This window comes from Leptodactylus fuscus, chromosome 8 (genome assembly GCF_031893055.1).
Source record: "Leptodactylus fuscus isolate aLepFus1 chromosome 8, aLepFus1.hap2, whole genome shotgun sequence".
NCBI lineage: Eukaryota > Metazoa > Chordata > Amphibia > Anura > Leptodactylidae > Leptodactylus > Leptodactylus fuscus.
Window position 1 is genome coordinate 9,926,541 of NC_134272.1, and position 22,920 is coordinate 9,949,460.

The following is a 22,920-nucleotide window of genomic DNA, read 5'->3' on the forward strand; positions in this document are numbered from 1 at the left end:
TCCATCACCTGGGGTTGTCTGACTGGGACTGGGCTGCTGTGGTATCATATGATCATCAGGAAAGAGGCAAATGGTAAAGCAGGAGCCCAAGGGAACAGGTCTGAGATGTAATACCCGTACAACACTATGGGTTTCCCAGGCATTGGACCCCCACCAATTACATAATGATGATACAAGTCCCAGAAAAACCCTTTAAGAAGGGACTATCTGAAGAAGAGTAAACACCACACACACACACACACACACACACACACACACACACACACACACACACACACACACACACACACCTCTCCACCATCTCCAGGTCACTTGTAGATCTCTAGAAATATCTGGTAAATGTCAAGGATTCTTCATCCATCCAGACTCTTACCTTTGCAGGCTCTGCGGTCCGTTATGGGGCGGCTGACATCCCGGTAGAAGCCCTCTTTGCAGTAATGGCAGTGTCTGCCCGCTGTGTTGTGTCGGCAGTTCAGGCACACGCCACCACTTTTCCTTCCTGACAACTTGTAGAGTTCCATGTTGAAGCGACAACGCCGGGCGTGCAGGTTACAGGAGCAAGCTGGAAACGTAAAAAAAAATAAATAAAAATAAAAAATAATGAATATTTTGAGATATCTAAAGACATTGCACAGTGTGTAAGATTGACAACGTATACTTAGGATAGACCATCAACTTATCTGGATGAGTCCGATACTCAGGAAATTCATCCGATCAATTGAAGGGAAAAGCCAGTGTTTAGGGAAAGAGCCAAAATACCCTCCATACAGAAGCCAAACCATCCATGCCCTTTTGGATGCGTACGGTACTGCAGCACAGCCTACATTTATTGTTAGAGGAAGGTTATCCTTGCCAAGTCCTGGATCAGTGGACACATGAGACTATTCCTAGTGACTCAATACTCATCACCAACCATCCTGCCATCGGCATTGTGAATAAACCTTTAGGTTAAGGCCCCACGTTGCAGAAACACAGCTTTTTATGTTGCAGATTTAGCTGCGGTTTTTTGATCCAAAGCCAAGAATGTCTACAAAAGGAACGGGGAATATATAAGAAGTTCTTAGACTTCTCCCTTCTGCTCAATCCACTCTTGGCTTTGACTCATAAAACCACAACAAAATCTGCAGCAAAAAGAAAAGCTGCGTTTCGGCAACGTGGGGCCTTAGGCGGTCAAATCGAGTAGCCATAGTGAGTAGCAGTGAAGATCGAAAAAAATAAAAAAAATTCAATGACTTCTTGGCGCCTAAGGATTTTTCCCTAGACCTTAACCCTGTCCTGCCATCAAAGTGTTTCTAAATTCTTCCTAGGTGCAAAGGGTCTATTGCAAATCTGTCAAAACCTTGTATTTGTATACACAGCAGGTACGCACCGTCGCCTTCACTCACACAAACAGCTGTCAGAGCTCACAGTGTCTGTATGGCAAGGGGTGCGTGTGTGTCCGCGTGTGTGTCTGGCACAGTCCACCTGTGTTTGTGTGTGCTTGTCTCTGTCTGTTTAAATGTCTTTCTGCGTGTGTGGCTGTGAGCTGTGTAATTCTTACATACACACGTCGGCCCTTTTATCTCTCTATATGCTGATGGATTTTAACAATCTGCATCTCTGTCTGGAGGTGTCTAAATATGGAATATATTTGTCCTCTCTGTATACACCTCCCAGGGCGGATGATCTGTTTCTGGAAATTTATGGACTGAATCAGATTGCAAAATATTATTTCAAGTGTAGGTCGCCTCCAGGGATTTTACTGCTAAATTATGAGGGATATTAGTAGGATTTTTTTTTTTTTTTTTTGTAAACCGCTATATCCTATGGGCAAATTTTATTTTTTTAAAATGTAGATTGAGACCCCTATAGGGATATAGGATATAGGGATCACAATGTACATTTTTTTTCCTATTAGTATGTCTTTGTAGAATGGGAGGAAATCCATGCAAACACAGGGAGAACATACAAACTCCTTGCAGATGTTCCTGGTGGGATTTTAACTCAGGACTCCAGCGCTGCAGTGCTAACCACTGAGCCACCATGTTGCCCCAACTATGGGCAAATCTTGTGGCAAGTAAAATTGAATACATAAAAATTACCATTTTAAACAAAACAAATATCAGTGCAGGATTAAATGTGTCATTTATCTGTCTTGTAGCTACTATGTTATATCGCTCGCTATATATGCTAATCTATAAATTATTATATATGTGTATAATAATTTCTCTGACTGATCTGTCTGTATGTCTCATTATTTCAGATTTGTTTATACATTTCAGATCTTGTCTAGCTATCTACGGGATGTTTCTCTGACCTATCTAAATTATGTTCCACATAAATTTTATTGATTGTAAACAATATTAGTGTAGTATCCATCTGTATGTATTTATCTTATATCTATCCATCTATCTAATGTCAATTTATTATCTATCTATCTATCTATCTATCTATCTATCTATCTATCTCCTATCTATCTATCTATCTATCTATCTATCTATCTATCTATCTATCTATCTCAGGGGTAGGGAACCTTTGGCTCTCCAGCTGCTGTGAAACTACAACTCCCAGCATGCTCCATTCACTTCCATGGGAGTTCCCAGAACAGCAGAGCCAGTATGCATGCTGGGAGTTGTAGTTTTGCAACAGCTGGAGAGCCGTACGTTCCCTACCCCTGATCTATCTATCTATCTATCTATCTATCTATCTATCTATCTATCTATCTCCTATCTATCTATCTATCTATCTATCTATCTATCTATCTATCTATCTATCTATCGTCTAAGTACTATGTTTCTTCTTCTGGCACAATACAACCAGCAGGTGTCACTGTTGTTATTTTGTTATTTGAAAAAAGTTCAATGTGTGACTGAACGCTTACCAAACTGATGGGATGATATTTTAGGATGCAGAAGCAACAAATATTCTAGTTCTATAGTAAACTCTTCTGTTATCTTTAGTTAAAGGGGTTTTCTGGGATGTAAACATCGACACCCTTATCCAATAAGTGATCGGTCGGGGATCTAATGCCCAGCACCCCCACCAATCAACTGTTGGATGTGGCTGCAGAATTTGGATGGGCAGCCTATTCAGTGGTTACCAAGCAAAGTGCTGTACATTATATGGCATCTGTACTCTGTTTTGCTTCTCAACTCAAATCACTTGAGTAGGACTGAACTACAAAAAGAACACGTGACATCACTTTGATCAGGGGGAATTCTGAACCTTAGGATGGGTCATTAGTATTTAATTACTGAAAACTGCTTTACGACCTGTTCAGACAACAGCATATGAGATGGAAAACAAACTTTGCATAAATCAATGGTACAGGGGGTCCGTATAACATTTTTACCATTATATGACATTCTGCATCTTTAGTCGTTTTCCCCTCAACGGACTCTCAGATCACCCACTCACTGTTGAGTGTAGACGAGATGTTATGTTGTCTCCCATACACTGCACACAGAAAGTAGAGGAGAATCCGCTCCGTGTTTGTCTGTTTCACACTCACAAACTGCGGCAGGATCGTATAGGACAGTATACAGAAGTAATGACAAATACGGAATTGAATAAAGTTATTGGGATGAGATTGAAAGCTGGCTAAAGTTACCCTAAAAAAGCATGTTAATAAAAAAAAAAAAAAACCGTTCCCCTGGCATGAAAATGAGCCTATGTATACTGTAATGTTAGTGAGTAAAGTTCTCCCCTTTGCGTCACACAGGAGGTCAGACTCACATTGCGGCTCTATTAGAGGCTCAGTCTGACTCCTATCAACCTATACACAGTGCGCATCAGAGGAGCAGAGAGGAGGTCAATGCTCCAGAGGAGAGCACATAACTTCACAATAAAAGCGGTCTCTAAGTTATTCAGTAACACTACGCACAACTGCAATGTCATTTTTGAAATGTTTTTACTCTTAAAGGGATCCTATCATTCAGACATGATTTTTTTTCTAAGTACCACGTCAGAATAGCTTGCATAGTATTGGAAGCGGCCAGTGTTTCTGTAGGTATAAGTGACATGCTGCAATTTGCAAAACTTGGAGAATTTTTGAAATGGCAGCATTTCCGCTGTGGATTTTTTTCTGCAATGTGTGGAAGGGATTAACCAGAATCCCATCCACCTTGCAGGTACTGTACTACACGTTTTTTTTTTTTTGTTCTATATTCATAAAAGTGAGGCCCCGGCCCAAAGGAGTTTTCCAGGCTTATTAATTGATTACCTAACCATAGGATAGATCATTATTGCTCTGCATGGGGTTTTAGCTGCTGCACAAATTTACGGAGCTGTGCTTTGTAAGTAACAATGTTTGGTATTGGTATCACTTGAATACGACTGGGCTGTCATCAGGCTATGTGACCAATGAATGTGACGTCACATGGCTTGTGCAGCAGGAGCAGCGCTCACTTCATACAGCTGATCTGTAGGGGACCCAGCTGTCAGATCCTCACAGATCAGTTGTATGAAGTGAGTGCAGCTTTATGTCTGTGGCAGAACTACAACTCTCAGCATGATGGAGTTGTAGTTTTTCAACAGCTGGGGAGAGCCAGGTTAGGGCACACTGATCTAGTGTATACTACACGGAGACACATGTTCCAAGCTAATCATTTCGTTTCATTGGGTCATATAATATATGTCTGTGTATAGCTTTAGTGTAAATGGCTGTTTGTATATAGAGTCTGCTGCAGGTTTCAGGAACAATCTGTACTCCAGATGCTGGGTGTTCTCACTACCCCACAGAGCCAGGTGTTGCGGAGGTCAGAATGTTAGAAATTAAGGACACGGTGGAATTAATAAGAGGGGGGCACGTAGGAAGACAAGGGAGGGGGGATAGGTTTGATCACTAGCCTTTGAGGATCAGCCTGGCTAGTTATTGTGACTGGTTCTGGCCTTGTGTAGCCTAATAGGCTTGTGCAGATTGTATGCCAAAGCTGTTATATCTATTATGCCCTGTGAAACTCATTTCTAATTTCAGACCATTTTACAGCTGTTGGGGGCCTGATGGCTTCATAGGCCACATGTGCTTTATAAAAACCAACAGCGAGGGCCCACACCTCCTTCCCCCCCCCCCCCCCCAACTCTGCAGACCATCTCCACCTCTCCTGACTTTTTTTTTGGGCAGGGTATAATGAAAACAAGATTTTCTTCAGCCTGCTAGGCCCCCCACCCCTTTCCCTCTCTCCCACCCCCCCTTCTGAAAACCTTCAGCTAAGGTGCGAGTTTTTCCAGACATGCTGTGAAATTCATTAACATGTCAGAGAAATAATACAGCATCCTGAGAGAGGAGCAATTTATTAAAGAGAGGGCATTCTGTCCAGTCATGAGGTCCAGCGCTCCGAGAGAGGGGCAGAATCTACGGCTGAAATGACATTATTAGTATTACTTCACAGGATGGAAGCTGGGTGGTCTTCATCATTGCTTCATCAGTGCATCCTTCCAGCAGTAATGATGTGGGCTTATCATATAACCCTGCATGTTACAAGGCCTTACTGTACCCTAATACAGAGGCATGCAGAGGTTATATTCACCATTGCTTCTAGGAAAGAGTAATATGGATTGCTGTAATACCGTACACAAAGTGCCTAAAGCTTCACAACCAGTGACTCAGTGTGCTGCACTATTTACACCTTATATCAGAGGCCACACGTTGCAAAAAAAGTAAAAGGCAGGAAAAGATTTAGCAAAAGCCACTTGTCTTGGTCTCAGGTATCCGCTGGAGCTGCCATGTCGGGAATAACAGTATGGAGCTGAAGGACACAACTCCTTACTATATGTATTGCCATAGTCACTCGGCATGGCCAATGCACATTGTACAGAGTTGTCGGGCTCCGTACACTGTGGTAAATCCGGTGCGCTGCAGATTGGTGGTATTGTCAGGTGTCAGACCCCCACCAATTTAATGTACCCATTTTCCCCAATATATAATTGAGCCAGTACTTCAGTGTTTAGTTGTTCCTTCCTATCTGAATCCTTCTATTTTTTTCAATAAGATCAATAACTATTATTCTGATCAGATAAAATGTGCAGGAGCCAATGCATAAATCTTATGATGGACTGTACCACACAGGCTGTATATAGGGGGAGACAAACTACTGCCACCAACTACCGATCAACAGAACTCAATGAAAGAGCTGACAGATTATAATATCTTCTATTACTTGGTAGAATATACAGAGAAGAATAATTGTCCTGCCCCAGCAGGTAGATATAGTACAGTCTCTAGCTGTCCATGTAATGCTGTGCTGATTTGGGAATTATAGCAGGGAAAGAGAAGTATATAAAAAAAAAGCCATGATGGATTCTGATCAGGAGCAGAGGAGAAGCTGGATTGCTAGGATATGATTGCAGAATAAAATAAAGCAGCCTGAAGGGTGACAGACAAGCAGGTGAGGGGTGCAGGGTGGGCTGCTGGCCAAGCCCCATTCTCCCCCCAACATTCCCATGCACATTTACAATTGACCCAGGAGCGTTCTAAATGGGAGAGGGGCATACGCTGCTGTCAAACACCTTGGGCATATTGAAATCGGCCATGTCTGATCATCTATTCCCTCCACATCGGAATGTACCGAGTACCCCCCTGCCCAAATGCGCAAGATAGCCGGAAGGGTTTGCTGGCTATATATCTATAGTAGCATCATAAGTCAGATTTAGGAATAGAGAATTCTTCCTAAACCAGGTGAAAATCATAGTATATAATGAATACTATTATAGTCCGACTGTCATGTAATGTTTCGTCATTCTCCATCGGATACCCCATTATGGAGGTTTGGCTTTCAGGTTTTGACTGCACAGCGCGCCCATGATTCTACAGTACGGAGTTACTGGGACTCTCTGTGCTCAGATATAGGCTTATCCAAAAGCACACTTCAGAAGTGTATATAAAATAATAATAATATAATCTTGAATACAGAGTAGATTAGATGTTTGGGGGAAATGTAGGAGAGGTCCAGGTTTTGGGATTTAATGGTCTCTCCTTAGGACAGGCAATAAATATCCATTAGGGTCGGGGTCCAATAGTCGGCATCCTTCCTATTCAGCTGTACAGGTGCTGTATGCTTCTGGCGAGCGTACTATACACAATACAGGGCCAGAAGCCATTGGCCCCATGCCCCGTGTAGTGACTGGGCTCCCATATTGTAGCTCAGCTCCCTCTTTACAGGAACCAGAGCCATTTCTTCCGGCCCCATATCATGGATAGTGAGGGTGCCTAAGGATAGACCATAAAATCCTAAAACCAGAGCAGATACAGATGAAAGAGCATACAAGAGGCCATAAACACCACATACAGTATAATATTGATAACGTCGCTACAAGCCTCATCAAAAGCGGCACACGAGAACAAAGGGTTCATCACCTATAGCAACCAATCACAGTGTAGCTTACATTTTCCAGAGTAGTTTAGGAAACAAAAGCTGCGACCTGATTGGTTCTTCTGACTGGACAAGACCAGTTTTTTTCCCTGTATAAGGCCTAATCCAGCCATCCCGTGTCAGGCCCGGCCCGCTGTTACTACAAACCCCTTAGGGCTAGTTCACACGTGAGTATAAGGGGAGGTTTTTGACAGCGGATTTCGCGTCCAAAACCTCCCCTTATAATGGTGGTCTATGGAGACCGCCGGGCTTCTGTTCTCCGCTAGCGGCGAGCTGCTGCTAGCGGAGAAAAGAAAGGACATGTCCTTTCTTCAGGCGGAAGCCGCACTGTCTCAGTCGCGCGGCTTCCGCCCCCCGCAGCTCCCTCCTATGTCGGCTCATTCATTTGAGCCGACAGCAGAGGGTTAAGCCGCGACAGCGATGGTCGCGGCGGGCGGGTTTTGACAAGAGAGAGACGCGTCTCGCCGCATCTCTCTCTGTGTCAAAACCCGCGCGGGCAGTTCACGTGTGAACTAGCCCTTAGACTTCAGCACTGCTTGTGGTTTCTGCCGCCTCTGTAATTATTCTCTTTGTAAATAAACATCTCCTATGCACAGAGCAGGGTTTTTTTTCCTGTGGTTTTACAAGTTTATTCGTTTTCGATTACATCCCCACAATATATTTATTACAGTTTTATACATCACGTGTTATTAATGTAGGTGTCGCTGCTTTTGGTAATCATTATGGCCGTTTCACACCGTCCTATTTACTGGCATGTAAAACGCATTAAAAGCTCATTTCAGTGCTCCAGACTTTTTGTATGTTCACGTCTGCCCCAGGTGTGCGTCTGTCGCAGGTCAGTCATATGTCGCCAGTCTAAAAAAAGTGCTGCAAGCCTGATTTATTTTTTTATTTTTATTTTTTTGTGTGCAGTAATTTAGTTTTTTTCTTTTTTTAAAAAAAAACAAAAACAAAACAAAAACATTGAGTCAATAAGGTTCCTCGGTCTTGGTTGGCGTCTGATATTTTTGCAGTCCATGTTTCTGTCCAGTGCAGATCTGAATTATGCTCAAGGGTTTTTAGGTATTTTTTAGCGGAGTCATATTTAGTAGCGTGTTTTTTGTGCTATTTTTCATATCTTATAGGAAGAAAAAAAAAAAAAGAGCTTGAAAAAAAAAAAAACTAAATAAAATGTGTGTGTGTATATATATATATATATATATATATATATATATATATATATATAAATATAGAGAGACAGAGACACACACACACACACACATATATATATATATATATATATATATATATATTTCTCTCTATATATTTTTTAGAATGATTTTTTAAATTTTTTAGATCAATTTTTTAATTTTATTTTTATGTGCTCATCTCTTGAATGATGGCACAAACTAATACGCATTGTATATAATTTTATATTGCGCAAAAGCCTTTACGGAAATTCTGCACATGGAAAAACACTGTAAAAAAAAAAAAAAAAAAAAAAAAAAAAAAAAAAAAAAAAAAGCATTTTTCATGAAAAAGGAACCCAGTACCAATAAAAGCATAAGGGTAAAGTTTCATGTACACTGACACATCATGGCTGCATATGGGTTGAACGGAAGACAGCCATATTCTTGGTTCACGTCTGCGTCGGTAATCCATTCAGGGAGTCTGCGTGTTGACCCCCCCCTCCCCCCCGAACGGACTACCGAACGCATTTGCAAGCGCTGTGCAGTGAAAGCACACGGACCCCATAGACTTTAATGGGGTCTGTGTGCTTGCCGCGAGATCTCCGCACGAGTCATGTGGACAGGAAAGTAGATTTTGCAGTAATTTCCTGCCCGCATGTTTCCTGCGGAGATCTAGCGGCAAGCACACGGACCCCATTATAGTTTATGAGCTTTCACTGCACCCCGGTTGCAAATGCGTTCAGTAGTCCGTGGACTCCCCTGAACAGATTACCGATGCAGATGTAAATGAGGCCATAGACTTGGATGAGGCCTTGTCTACCCGCAGTATTATACACAGACACAAACTTGAATCTGTGACAAATCCCCACTCAATCTGCAGCATAGGACGCATGACTTAAACATGCATTTGGTTGCAGTGCATAGATTTCACCTTGTGCATTCCCAGTGTCTTTAATTTTTTTTGCACGCTCCATTGATGCCATATTATATATTCCTACCTAGAAAGGCTGCTAATTATAAATGGATGTGTTCTTGTTGTGTTAATGATGCATTGACCAGAGCAGCAAGGAATGGGTTAAAAATCATAATTGATGTTTGGGGGCTGAGCGCTTTGATTTAGCTATGTAGCTAATGGCAATGACTGTAATAACCCGGCAGGATTAATGGCTGGATGGCGAACATTTAACATATTCAAAGACAAGTCACCATTTTCCTATTGTAGACTATAAATCACACACAGTGTTAGGAATTTTTAAAAGGGGCCCAAAATGGCTCATATTTTATCTTTTTCAAAACCCTGCGGAAACATTAGGAATGACGGATGACTGCATGGTGCCGAGAGGTGTCGGAGAGCAATACATAAACATCATATCTGTGCTGTGCAGATCGGGGCCTGTACCTAAAGCTATCCATAAGGAATGTCTATAGTAAGGAAACCTATGTTCTCCATGGTCAATGTCAGGCCCCTAGTCCTATATGGCACCATGTCATATTATTCAGGGGTGTAGTTAGGAGGTGGAACCAACCAGACCCCAGCACATCAGTGCATTTTGGTGTGGAACATGTGCCAAAATGTGTGTGGAAATTGCAAGGTATAAACATTGGCAGGATGGCGGCCGGGAGATCAGCGTGCTTTGCTTTGGAGTTGACCACTACACTTTTGGGGCTCTGCAACACCTGTATTTGTGACTTGAACAATCAATATGCCAACCACACCCTTTTTGTGATGGGACACAACATATGACGGAGAGCCCAGCGGACTTGGGGAGGGGGTCACCCCATTTTTTTGAGAACCTCCCAGTCAATCTGGGAGACTTGGCAAGTATAACGAACGTAGAAAGTAGAGGAGATACTAACAAATGTGACCTATTCAATAGAAAATCTTAAAGGCTAGTTCACACGGGGGGCGGTATAGCGGGTTTTGGCACTGAGAGTGACACAGGGAACCACGTCACTATCGGGTCAAAACCCGCCTGCCACGACTGTCACGGTTGCGGTTCCTCCCCCCGGACTCAGCTCAAATGAATGGGCCGGATCCGGAGGTTGCAAACGCCGCAGCTCACTGAGCCGTGGAATTCGCCCAAAAGGGCAGCCCGCTTCTTTTTGCTGCCGCTCACGAAAAAAGGAGCCTGGCGGTCTCCATAGACCACCATTGTGAAGGGACGGATTTTGAGATGGATTACGTGCCATAATCCGCCTCCTCTGTGCCCGTGTGATCGGGCCCTAAATTTGCAGCATGTTGGTTTTTGTAGCAGATTCCACACATTGCAATCCATAAAAGAGGCGTTTTTAGGCGACCCGCACACAACCGAGAGTCACCGAGCCATAAGTGAACTGTGAAGTGATTGGGGCCAGTGAGCACATTTTGCAAAACGGACAGGGATAGGACTGGTCATGAGTTTTGCTCATAGTCCCATACATGGGACCATGAATATACACGGTTGTATGTATGGGGCCACAGAGATGAAATACACGACTAGCACACTGACTGCGCACACGGACCTTTGCATTAGACTTTACTGTGGAATTGGTTGTACCTACTTTTATGGTATCTACCCGTAAACAGGGTGTATCAATTCAGAAAACTGAATCCTCACCCCTAGTCTGAGCTATGGGGATACGTTGCGATAGGTCTTTATGCTCATTGTACAGTGTATATAAATGGAGGGGGATGGGCGCTCTAGGCGATGTGTATAACACTGCAATATTATTTTTTTTCTTTTAGCACTACAGGTCTCTGAGATGTCATAAAATAGGTGTTTTGTGGTTTGCTACTTAAATTAATGTAAATTCTCTCCAGATATTCTGAACATGTTTTATTCCTATAAAAAGCTATTGAAGATATAAATCACTGGCAAGCTATTCCAGCTGCCGGGCTTCTCGCTGCCGGGCCCTGCTGGAGGTTGTAGTTCGTCAGCAGCTGCCGAGGCGCAGATCCTGCAAGCAGTTTTAGATAGTTAATCCGTACGAGCCTGAAGAACACACACCATGTTTTCTGCGGGACAGCTGGCGTGTTGTTCACACAGTGGCAGCGGGGCCGGGTTAATTAAAGTAATTATCAGTAACCTCATTGGTGATGTTTTTCTAACCTTGTTGAGGTTGCTTGTTGCTTTTAAGAGACTATCCAAGGACATTGCAACTCAGACATTAATCCGTAGCTGTGGCCCTTTGCCTGACCTTGATATTGGACCCCGGTTGGCGTTTTTCTTTCATGTAACAACTTCCCCCTAAAATCTGCAGAACATTACCAGAAATTAGAACGTGGACGTATTACAGACTATTCTTCAACTATTTAAGCAATGGTTAGCTGTAGGATCTCATTACGGGGCATTTCTACAGATTTACTTATGTATCACAAACTCATCTTTGCTCCTAGGCGCTCCCTGTATTTTAAGATGGCAATAGACTCTTGGGTAATCCGACTGGTCTAAACAATGCTGATCAGTAAAATCAAGAGTGTCCAATAATTAAGGCCAGGAGGCCACTGGGACCAATCTGCTGTATGGAGGCCCCTGGGACCGATCTGCTGTATGGGGGCCCCTGAGACCGATCTGCTGTATGGAGGCCGCTGGGACCGATCTGTATGGAGGCCCCTGGGACCCATTTGCTGTATGGAGACCGCTGGGACCGATCTGCTGTATGGAGGCCCCTGGGACCGATCTGCTGTATGGAGGCCCCTGGGACCGATCTGCTGTATGGAGGCCCCTGGGACCGATCTGCTGTATGGAGGCCCCTGGGACCGATCTGCTGTATGGAGGCCGCTGGGACCGATCTGCTGTATGGAGGCCGCTGGGACCGATCTGCTGTATGGAGGCCCCCGGGACCGATCTGCTGTATGGAGGCCCCTGGGACTGATCTGCAGTATGGAGGCCCCTGGGACTGATCTGCTGTATGGAGGCCCCTGGGACTGATCTGCTGTATGGAGCCACTTCCAGAACTCAATACAGGGCCAGAAGCAAAAAAAAAAACTCTACTCCCTGCCGGATCCGACACTGCACAGCTCCTATTGACTTCAATGAGCACTGAGTTGCAGCGGGGTCCATCGGTCACTGTTGGTATCAGTCTGCTGACATCATGGCTTCTGTTTATAATGTGAACAGAGTCTTTTGTATACATCCTTTAGATCTGCTATCTATATATAAATGTCTTACAGGAAAATTTCCAGACACGAGTGCCCGTAGAAGATGTTTTGCACGTGTGTGGTTTAATGGCACACTTTCTAATATTGGAAGGTCATCTGATTCAATACCGTCTCTACAGCGGCACACCCAAGAGTTGCACTTTTAAGGGATCCAGTCATAGAGTCAATGTAAATAGTCAGCGTCAATGCTGTAAACATATTCGCTCAGGCCAGAGATAAAGGTCATCCTACCGACTCCTTGATGTAAAACACGGCCGCTCTGCCAGGCATATGTGCGTTTGCTATCAATATTGGCAACACTTATGACTTCATTAAGATTCCTCTGCATTTTCAGGGGTTGCCAACAGCAAGAGTCTTGGAATTTCTCTAATTAACAGATAATAAACCAATTAACTTTACCCCCCTCTCTGCTGAGCACAATATCAATGTGCTTCCCAGAAAATGTATCTGTCCTGTGGACTCAGAAGCACGCTCTGTATATATGTCTTGGAATCATAAGTTTCTCAGGTGTAGGGTTTCCTGATATTGGCACGGGATCCCTGATACTTTTTTTTTTTTTTCCTAGCCACTGGTTGATGCTATAAGATTCCGCCCACACAGATGGTTCCTTTTCGACTGAGTAGAGACGTGGGGAGAGACTCCTTGCAAGAAGACCTCCCGCCAAGACTAGAGAGGATTCCTTTAATTGGTGCTAATTAGAGCATCTGTTCACAAAAGCGGATGAGGTGTCATTGTTAAGAAGTCACAGAGAGCGAACGGGGTGGGGGGGGTACTTCCAATGGAAGAGGGGATTGTAAGGGCTGTAAAAGGAGAAAAATAGAAAAGATGTATACCATAATAAGTAAGTTAGTAAGTAAGGTTGTGGCAAAGTAGAGGAAGACTGGATGTGGATGGAGCGTTGAAGACGTTAAAGGGATTCTACCACTAAACCAACATTTTTTCTATTTACCACGTGGGAATAGCCTTAAGAAAGGTTATTCGTCTCCTACCTTGCTCAGTCGCCTTCGGTCCGCCGTTCCGTAGAAATACTGGTTTTTACCGGTATGCAAATGAGTTCTCTCGCAGCAATGGGGGTGGGCCCCAGCGCTCAAACTGCAATGGGTGCGTCTCCACTGCTGCCAGAGAACTCTCTCCAGCGGCGCTTCCATCTTCAGCTGTATCCTCCCCTTCTCTCGTCGTCTTCCATCTGGGTCAGCTCCGACGCCTGCGCAGTTGGCTCTAACAGTGAGACACCAGTAGAGCCGACTGTGCATGCTGGCCGGCGGCCGCTCTTGCTCTTGTAGTGCAATACAGGAGTGGCCTCCCAAAAATGGCCGCCGGCCGGCATGCGCAGTTGGCTCTACTGGTGTCTCTCTGGTAGAGCCGACTGCGCAGGTGTCGCAGTTTGACCCAGATGGAAGACAGAAGAGGCGGTTGTAGCTGAAGATGGAGGTGTCGCTGGAGAGAGTTCTCTGGCAGCAATGGGGCCCGCCCCCATTGCAGCGAAAGAACTCATTTGCATACTGGTAAAAAACGGTATTTCTACGGAACGGTGGACCAGAAGCTACTGAGCAAGATAGGAGATGAATAGCCTTTCTTAAGGCTATTCAGACGTGGTAAATAGAAAAAATGTTGGTTTAGTGGTAGAATCCCTTTAAAGATCCCAAGAAAGATCAGGGGCCCAGAGGAAAGGTAAGATGGAGAATGAACGCAGAGGGAAGACCACATAGCCAAGATGAACATAAGATGTAGAGATGGGTTTGGTAATAAGATATAAGAAGACACAGAAGAGGAAGGCTCAGATTATAGGGAAGAGACTGAAGCGAAACAGACTGAGAAGAGACATGAGATACAGAGGATGTGATAAAGTATATAGATCCCCCACCTGATCACACTACTGACTATATCCTGGGTGCTGCTTGTCCAGGGGGCGCCAACAAACCACAGCAGTTTCAAAAATGGCCATTATACATGGTCAAGAAAATAAGCTCCCTTAGGTGTAAGACCATGAAAAACGGCATGGCTGTGTGCATAAGAAACTGAGCCTTTGCCCTGGATGAAAGGAAGCCTCGTTACAGCTCGGCTATATGGCAGACAGTGTGAAGCCGCATATTAATAAAAAGGACCATTCCATGGTGGTTATCAATGGACCTTCTTCTGCAATGCTGTGTTATTATGGGATGGCTCTGAAGACCGAGTTCAGAGAAAACTCAGCAGAGGGACAGATTACGGCGAAAGTCACCACTGAAGAATGACGGTCGGGGTGAGGATTTTTGGAAGATTTTTGACAGATGATTTGGGTTTATGAATCACACTTGTATTTAGTAATGAAATTCCTCTTTCAGGAATCAGAGCTTAGCTTTTGCTGACCATATTGTAGACGAAACGTAATCTAAATATCTGTAATTAGAATTAATTTAAGATGTGATTCATAAATCGCTCATACCCTTCAAGGCAATATTTATCTTTCATTGACCTTTCATTGTTTTTTTTTTTTTGATCTACATAACTCAAATATTCGAGACGGTTCTTTGGTGAACAAAGTCAAAAACAAAAGGGATTGGAAAAAAAAAGTCAATTTGCATTTCCATCACGCACTTACCCATGCACTCATTGGCTTCTCGGGCATTGGCCCTCTGCCATGGCCGGTCATAATGAAATGCCTTGCATCGATCACATTCTGGTCCCTCTGTATTGTGCTTGCAGTCACAAACTAACCGTCCTTCTTTGTCTTTGCCACAGCGAGAGGCATGTCCATTGCACTTGCACCTGCCACCCACTTGAAACTCTCCCACTGAGTAGAAGAAACCTGGACCATCATCTGACACCTCCGAATCCCTGTTGCCTTGGAGGTGAGGACGACTGAAGACCACACGGATATCAGTAGCAGTCACCCAGTCCTGGAGCACAGGACTGTTGTCAAAGTCTTGAGCCGAGGGTCTTCCATCTAAGGTGCTAAAGGCTATTAGGCCTCCGGTCAGTGGGTAAAGGTCTGTGTGTCCATCAGTACACAGGGCCTCTTGCTCATTTTGCTTAGTGACACTAGCACGGCTCGGCTTCCCATACAGCCGGCGACACTGAGAAGAATAATACTGGTAGGGAACCCAAGTCTTGCCATAATCCATCGACTTGAAAATAGCCACAGACTCCGGGCGAGGAGAACAGAACTGTAGACTGACATAGGTCACCTCAAACTTTTTTACTAGAGACAGGGTCAGACTGACATTTTGCGGTGAGTGACGTGGGAAGCTTTCTGATCTCCAGCAAGTCATGTTTCCAGCAGAGTTGAGGTCTGTCAGATAGGAGGGCGGGTGAGCCTTCTTTGGGTCAGAAGCATCACATGTGCGGGTGGCTGGACGACCACAAGTGCTGGAGGCTTGGACTTCTTTTCCAAAGGCCGCGTTAACAAACTCAGGCACACATCGGCGGGGAAGGCCGTGCTCATCATAGCAGGGGTCTGGGATTGGATGCTGTGGTTGTCCGGAGAATGGTGCCGCTGCCGAATGAAGCAACGCAGGGAAAAATGAGAAAACGAAAAACAGATGAAGCATCTTCGGAAGAAGTAACACAAGCCTAAAGTAAGAAAAGAAAAAGGGAATTAGTATATGTAATTATGTTTATATTCATACCAAAGAATAATATCTGGATTGTAAAAGCTACAGAGGCCACACATTGATACCAAACAGAATCCCCCAATAAATAACTTGATCTCTGAGCAAATTAAATGGGTCTGCCCATTTTAGTCATTTTTATGGCATCTCTGCAGTAAGTATTCGGCTGTGCTCATGGGTAACCAGCTCTTCATTCCTTGTACCCCTTGTATCTAGTGGCAAGAGGCCGTCTCCCTAGGCAGGATGGAGGTGCAGAGTCCAGAGACTATGGGACCCTATACTGTGCATATACCATAAAAGTCTTATAGGAATGTATTCCTATAACACTTGCTTCATTTCATTTCCGCTTCTCAGGCAGTGACGTCAGGTCCATTGGTCACATGACAAGGCTACAGGTCAGTCCCATTCATTGAGCCACAACATGGCCAGGTGTCCAATGGACGTGATGTCACTTCCTGCTTTCTGAAAGTAAGCAGTCATGTTTTATATTCTTGGATAACCCCTTCAAGTGAAATCTTAAAGACCCATGACTGCGTTCTTCCAAGAACAGCAACTCCGCTTTCATCTGGCCGTGTGAGGTATTGCAACACATCAATATTAATTTCAATGGAACTCGAATGCAAGATCGGCCATGACCCATGTACAGGTGTTTTACATCCCTGTTTTTCTCATCTTGCTTTAGTATTTGAAAAGCGGCATACTTCTGGTTGTAAGGCTGGTCTTACACGACTGTATTAAATGTACGTCCGCAAGTTGCTGATCAGCAACATAGACTCCGCAGATGTCTGTGTCTTGCCGTACTCGCCCATAGAGTTCTATGGGCGAGTCCGTGCAGTGCCGCAATTCACGGCCATTACGGACATGTTCTATAAATTGCGGACCACGGTTGCGACCCGGCGACACCACGGATAAAATATCTGGTGGTGTAAGAGGCCACATTGAATATAATGTGTCCGAAATTGCAGATCATTTGCGGACTTACATTACGGCCGTGTAAGACCAGCCTAAAGGGATTGCAAAAATATTTTTGTCCCCCCCCTCCCCCCAGTCATGCTTAACCACCAACTGTGCTTGCTATCACAGCTTAGTCCTATTGAAGTGAATTCTGTAATACCAGACATAGCCTGTGGACTTAAGTGGCACTGTTTCTTAAGAAAAGCACATCTCCCCTTCCCCCTTTCATGGAAAAAAACCCTTTACAGTGGCCATAGACATTAGTTCATCAGCAGATCCTGCAAACACATATCTAATACAGTGTGTATTGTCACATCGACGTGTAAGTTTAAGGCAGAGGCGCATTTCTGGTGTTGCACTGTTGGATTATGCGTGTAAGGAATCTTATCCCTTGCAGAGAAAGGGTTAAACGTGCCAGACGTCTCTCGCGCTCTCTCTTTTAAGAGCACATAGTTGAAAGGTTGCCCAGCTGAGATTAAAAAAATAACAGTCAAAATACTTCCAGTACAAAAACTAAACATCGTTCTATATACCGAATATGATGTGCTGATGGTGCCAAAACTTCTAGTCACAGACTGATACACCCCAGAACTGCTGGAAACAGCCCCTCAAAAGACAGATACACCCCAGATCTATTCATCAGCCCTCCTGAAAGACAGATAGAGCCCAGATCCGCTCCTCGCAGCCCCACACAGACAGATACACACCAGAACTGCAAGAACTTCATATAAACAGGTATCATTTACAATGGGAGCAGAAGCTGGCGCAGTGGTTAAAAGCGCTGGCTACGACCCAAAGACACACTGGAGGCTCTAGCATTACTCCATGCGTCAAACCATTTGTGACCTTGAACGACATTTTATTTCCATTTCTTATGGAGAATTTTGGGAAAAAAAAAAAAAAAAAGAGATTGTAAGCTCCGGTATGGACAGCGCCTGTGCAAGGAAAGTGTGCTAGTAAATGGAGTCAGAATGCAGAAAATAATGGCGTGCTCATGGCTAACGTACAGCAGCAGTGACACATTGCAGAGCCAGGGCTGATCAGTCCTTAGGATGCTGTCGATATTTCAGCCATGTAGGCTTTTTGGGTTTTTTTTGGTTTACCTAGGCTACATACAGGACTCTGCAACAGTCGTGGAAAAAGTGCTGCAAAGTAAGGCCGGGCTCACATCTGCGCCAGGGATCTATGACATGGCAGACCAAAAGAACAGACCCTCCACAACTGACATCTGATAGACATCTTTATAATGAACCGGGACCCTTGGGCTCCTTTAATGTCCACTATTTTTGTGGTCAGTGTTTAGATTCTTCTAGTTCTCTGAAGGACACCTAATGCAGAGGTAAACCGCGCCTTTCAGAAAGAGAAGGGTTAATAGTTTATTTTTTTTTTATTCTACCAAAATGAAGTTGATGTCATTCCCATCAAGACTGGATGTGACCTTTAATCTTTGGAAGAGGAGTCCTGGAAGTGATGATCTGGTCCCGACAGATATAGCCCTGATCACAACATCATCCAGTCTGTCTGGGATGACATGAAGAGACAGACGGATTGGAGCAAGCCAATGTTCTGAAGTCTTCTCATAGAATCACCTAGTGTAAAACAATAAATGTAAACCAGAGGAATGTAATGGTGCGGAGCTGCAGATTCTCTGAAACTGCATCAAGTGAGGAAACATGTGAGCGGCGCGGAGTCTTGTGCACAGCGCTGTGTGGCCAGCAGGAAATGACAAAGCAAAGGCTGCTCCTGCACTTGAGATTTTAGAAGGCAGTTTAGACTCATTTTTCACCATCCTTCAGCCCTTTTCTCTTCACAAATGAGCATGACGGATGCCGACTGTGGGACTGGTTTGGTCGTTGTTAGGTGCTGTAGTAATAAAAGATGTTTATGCTGACAGATCTGTATCCTATCAATGGAAGCCCAGACCAGGCTACAGATCATAATTTTGCAATTTTAAGTACAATTTATTGTGCACCTATCTTGCTCACGGATTCCAAACTTCACCATCCTGTCTCAAGATTTCCTACATCTTTATGAAACATTCAGTGTCAATGTATCAATGTGTATGAAAACCTTCTTTTTTTTTTTTTTTTTTTTTTTTTTTAAAGTATTGGCCCCTTATACTTCTGCCGGCCCTACTTCTTTTAAAATCACTCCTCTGCCTCTCACATAGTCGGATCACCATGCCCCCATTAGGGTGCATTCACACGGAGGAGAATGACGCTGAATTCGCTGTGGAATCTGCCTCAGATTCAGCGCTGAAAAAAAGTCTCCCATTGACTTCAATGTGTTCCTTTTTCTGCAAGGAACTCATTGAAGTCAATGGAAGGTTTTTTTTTTTCATTGCTGAATCTGACACGGATTCCTAACTACTTGTCAAGCACAGCGCCATCCATTGTATAGCGTCTGCGCTTCGTACTACAACTCAACCCAATTTATTTTAAAAGAACGGAGCTGCAGTATGGGCGTGAGACCAAAGGACAGGGTGTCACTGTCTGAGAAGACCAAGTGTATCCAGCATCGTAATGTCAGACAACCCCTTTAAGGCCTCTCTGTGGAGAGTGTCACCATGTGCAGGTGAAAATCCTGTAATAATTGATTTAATTACTTGGTACCCAACCACTTCTAGACTTTACATGTGAATGTGCTGGAGATGGAAATAGGCCTTGCGGTGACATCGGCAACGTCGTGGGTCGTGTCTAGCAAAGTCTTTGTGTGTCTGCTCTTGTCATTTCATATAATAAGTGCCGTCCAGGCATTTAGGATATTATCTGAATGAGAGTTTTTGAGCAGGCCCCATCAATTCAGGTATGGGTCATGCAGTGGGAATTCTGTCCTGCAATGACGGCATTCTGCTAATATAAAGGGACAAATACTTGAGCACCTGCTGCAGGGCAAGAAGGTCAAAAGACCAGCGTGCCTGCTCTCCTAGCATCTCCAGAATCCTAACTCTTCTACAGAGATCCATTGTCCTGAACCGTATATATATTTCTCCCTCTGCCTCTACTCCCTCCTCCTCTTTGTGGTTTGAAATACAAGGATCAGTCTTCCACGGGAGCTCACACAGACCCTTCCGTCTTGTGTTTATAGGGGTACAATTGGGAATTATGTGCCTTCTGCATCTGTAATTAGAAGGAGGGGCAGGAGATGAGGGCTTAGCTTGAAGTGATGTTTTTTTTTTTTTGATGCACAGACAGTTGAGAAGGGGAATTCTCAAAAGACCAAGGGATTGCAAAGGAGAGGGGGAGGGAGACATGAGATATACTCTGCAAGTACTAGTGCCGGGGTGGCGCTTTAGTTAGCAGTAGGTAAAGCCACCCACATCACAGCATTTAACCAATTTGAGTGAAAGTGTTTCATTATCTGGGTGTACACAGCCACTTTTTCATCCAGATAGATTCTATGAATATGGCTGTAAGTGAAAAAAAGCATTAAAAAAGTACATAAAATACTGGGATGTGTAGCTCGGCAGGCTGATATTTTACACCCGCTGTACCCTGTTCTGCAGTCCTTAGTCGTTATCTGTCTGCCCATCTATTTATTGAGCTTATACCTCACGTCCATCTATCTAGTTACCTCTCTCATATCCATCCATCCATCTACCACCCTATCTATAATAAGACCCCGGTAACTGAGGAAAAGGTTTCTAGCCTGCCAAAAACCATGGATATCATTAAACACTGTTCTGCACAGTATACAGAGCCGGAATCAATGTCTCAGCCTACTGCACAGTGTACAGAGCCATAGACTGCTCAGAGAACACCCGATTGGTTTTGGGTATTGGACCCCATGTTCTTATATTATGACCTATCCAAAGGCCATATAAAACCTTGCCATAACCCTCTGCCGCTACCTGCGGTTCCCAGGGATTTACTCTATTGAGATCACATCCATCTATCTAGTTTCCTCTCTCATATCTATTTATCTGTCTTGTGAATGTCTCCCATACCTATTTCCAAACCATCTCTATCTAGTCCTTAAAAAAACAAAACTGATAAAGGGGTAGTCCATCAGCTCAATGGTTATCAAGGTTGCCTTACAGCAGGGGTAGGGAACCTTTGGCTCTCCAGCTGCTGTGAAACCACAACTCCCAGCATGCTCCATTCACTTCCATGGGAGTTCCCAGAACAGCAGAGCCAGTATGCATGCTGGGAGTTGTAGTTTTGCAACAGCTGGAGAACCGTACGTTCCCTACCCCTGCCTTACAGCATTGGGGCCCTGACTTTGAGTCTGGTTAAGGGAAATATTTGCTTGGAGTCTGTATGTTCTCCCCTTGTCTGGCGGGCTTCTCTGAGTTTTCTAGTTTTGTTCCACCCTCCAAAGACCTACAAACAAATGAGTACATTAGATTGTGAGCCCCTATGGGGACAGAGATCAATGTCAGTGTGTATCTCTGTGCAGCGCTGTCCATATCTAAATGAATAAAATAACAATATCACACTTAGTTGGGCCAAGCAACAAATTCAGCTTTGCTGCACTTATATATGTAAGTATATGGATATGACCAACAATTTTTTGTCCTATAAACAATTCTAGATTTTTGTCCATTCAGATTAGTTTAAAATAAAAAAAAATACACTTGTAATATAGTCAGTTGTATTCATGTAGGTTACTTTATCACTCAAACAGCTGTCTGGCCCGTGCCCCTAAATTTGTTTTAATGCAGACCACCACATAAAATGTAAGTGAATGTACAGACACAGTAAAACTTAAATTTCATTGCTGCAGTAAAGCTCCAAAATCCTTTTTTGCATCGATTGATAAAAAGGCTACAGACTACAGTCCTAGTTCCTATTGTAGCTCTGCTATATTGACTAATTCCAGCAATGCCAGAAATGGAGCCGACATATGGCTTTTTCACTAGTGCAGGTGAGAGGAGACAGTAGCTCTGTGTGGGCAAATGCTAGATGGGCTGTTTGTTGTATTGTACTGATCCTGAGTTACATCCTGTATTATACTCCAGATCTGCGTTCACTATTCTGCTGGTGCAGTCACTGTGTACATACATTACATTACTTATCCTGTATTATACTCCAGAGTTGCACTCACTATTCTGCTGGTACAGTCGCTGTGTACATACATTACATTACTTATCCTGTATTATACTCCAGAGCTGCGCTCACTATTCTGCTGGTACAGTCACTGTGTACATACACTACATTACTTATCCTGTATTATACAACAGAGCTGCGCTCACTATTCTGCTAGTACAGTCACTGTGTACATACATTACATTACTTATCCTGTATTATACTCCAGAACTGCACTCATTATTCTGCAGGTGCAGTCACTGTATACATACATTACATTACTTATCCTGTATTATACAACAGAGCTGCGCTCACTATTCTGCTAGTACAGTCACTGTGTACATACATTACATTACTTATCCTGTATTATACTCCAGAACTGCACTCATTATTCTGCAGGTGCAGTCACTGTATACATACATTACATTACTTATCCTGTATTATACTCCAGAGCTGCACTCACTATTCTGCTGGTACAGTCACTGTGTACATACATTACATTACTTATCCTGTATTATACTCCAGAGCTGCGCTCACTATTCTGCTGGTACAGTCACTGTGTACATACATTACATTACTTATCCTGTATTATACTCCAGAGCTGCGCTCACTATTCTGCTGGTGCAGTCACTGTGTACATACATTACATTACTTATCCTGTATTATACTCCAGAGCTGCGATCACTATTC

The 22,920-nt window shown here is 43.8% G+C and overlaps 1 protein-coding gene across 1 annotated transcript in view; it reads right to left on the bottom strand.

The window, feature by feature from the left end:
- Positions 1–22,920, bottom strand: part of NTN3 (netrin 3) — a 48,373-nt gene that overhangs the window by 17,478 nt on the left and 7,975 nt on the right. Inside the window, exons 2-3 of the mRNA XM_075286085.1 lie at positions 15,241–16,211; positions 374–562 (exon numbers count right to left, since the gene is read on the bottom strand). Of these exons, the coding sequence (XP_075142186.1) occupies positions 374–562; positions 15,241–16,189 (1,138 nt within the window). The 5' untranslated portion in view covers positions 16,190–16,211. The remainder of the gene's footprint in view (positions 1–373; positions 563–15,240; positions 16,212–22,920) is intronic.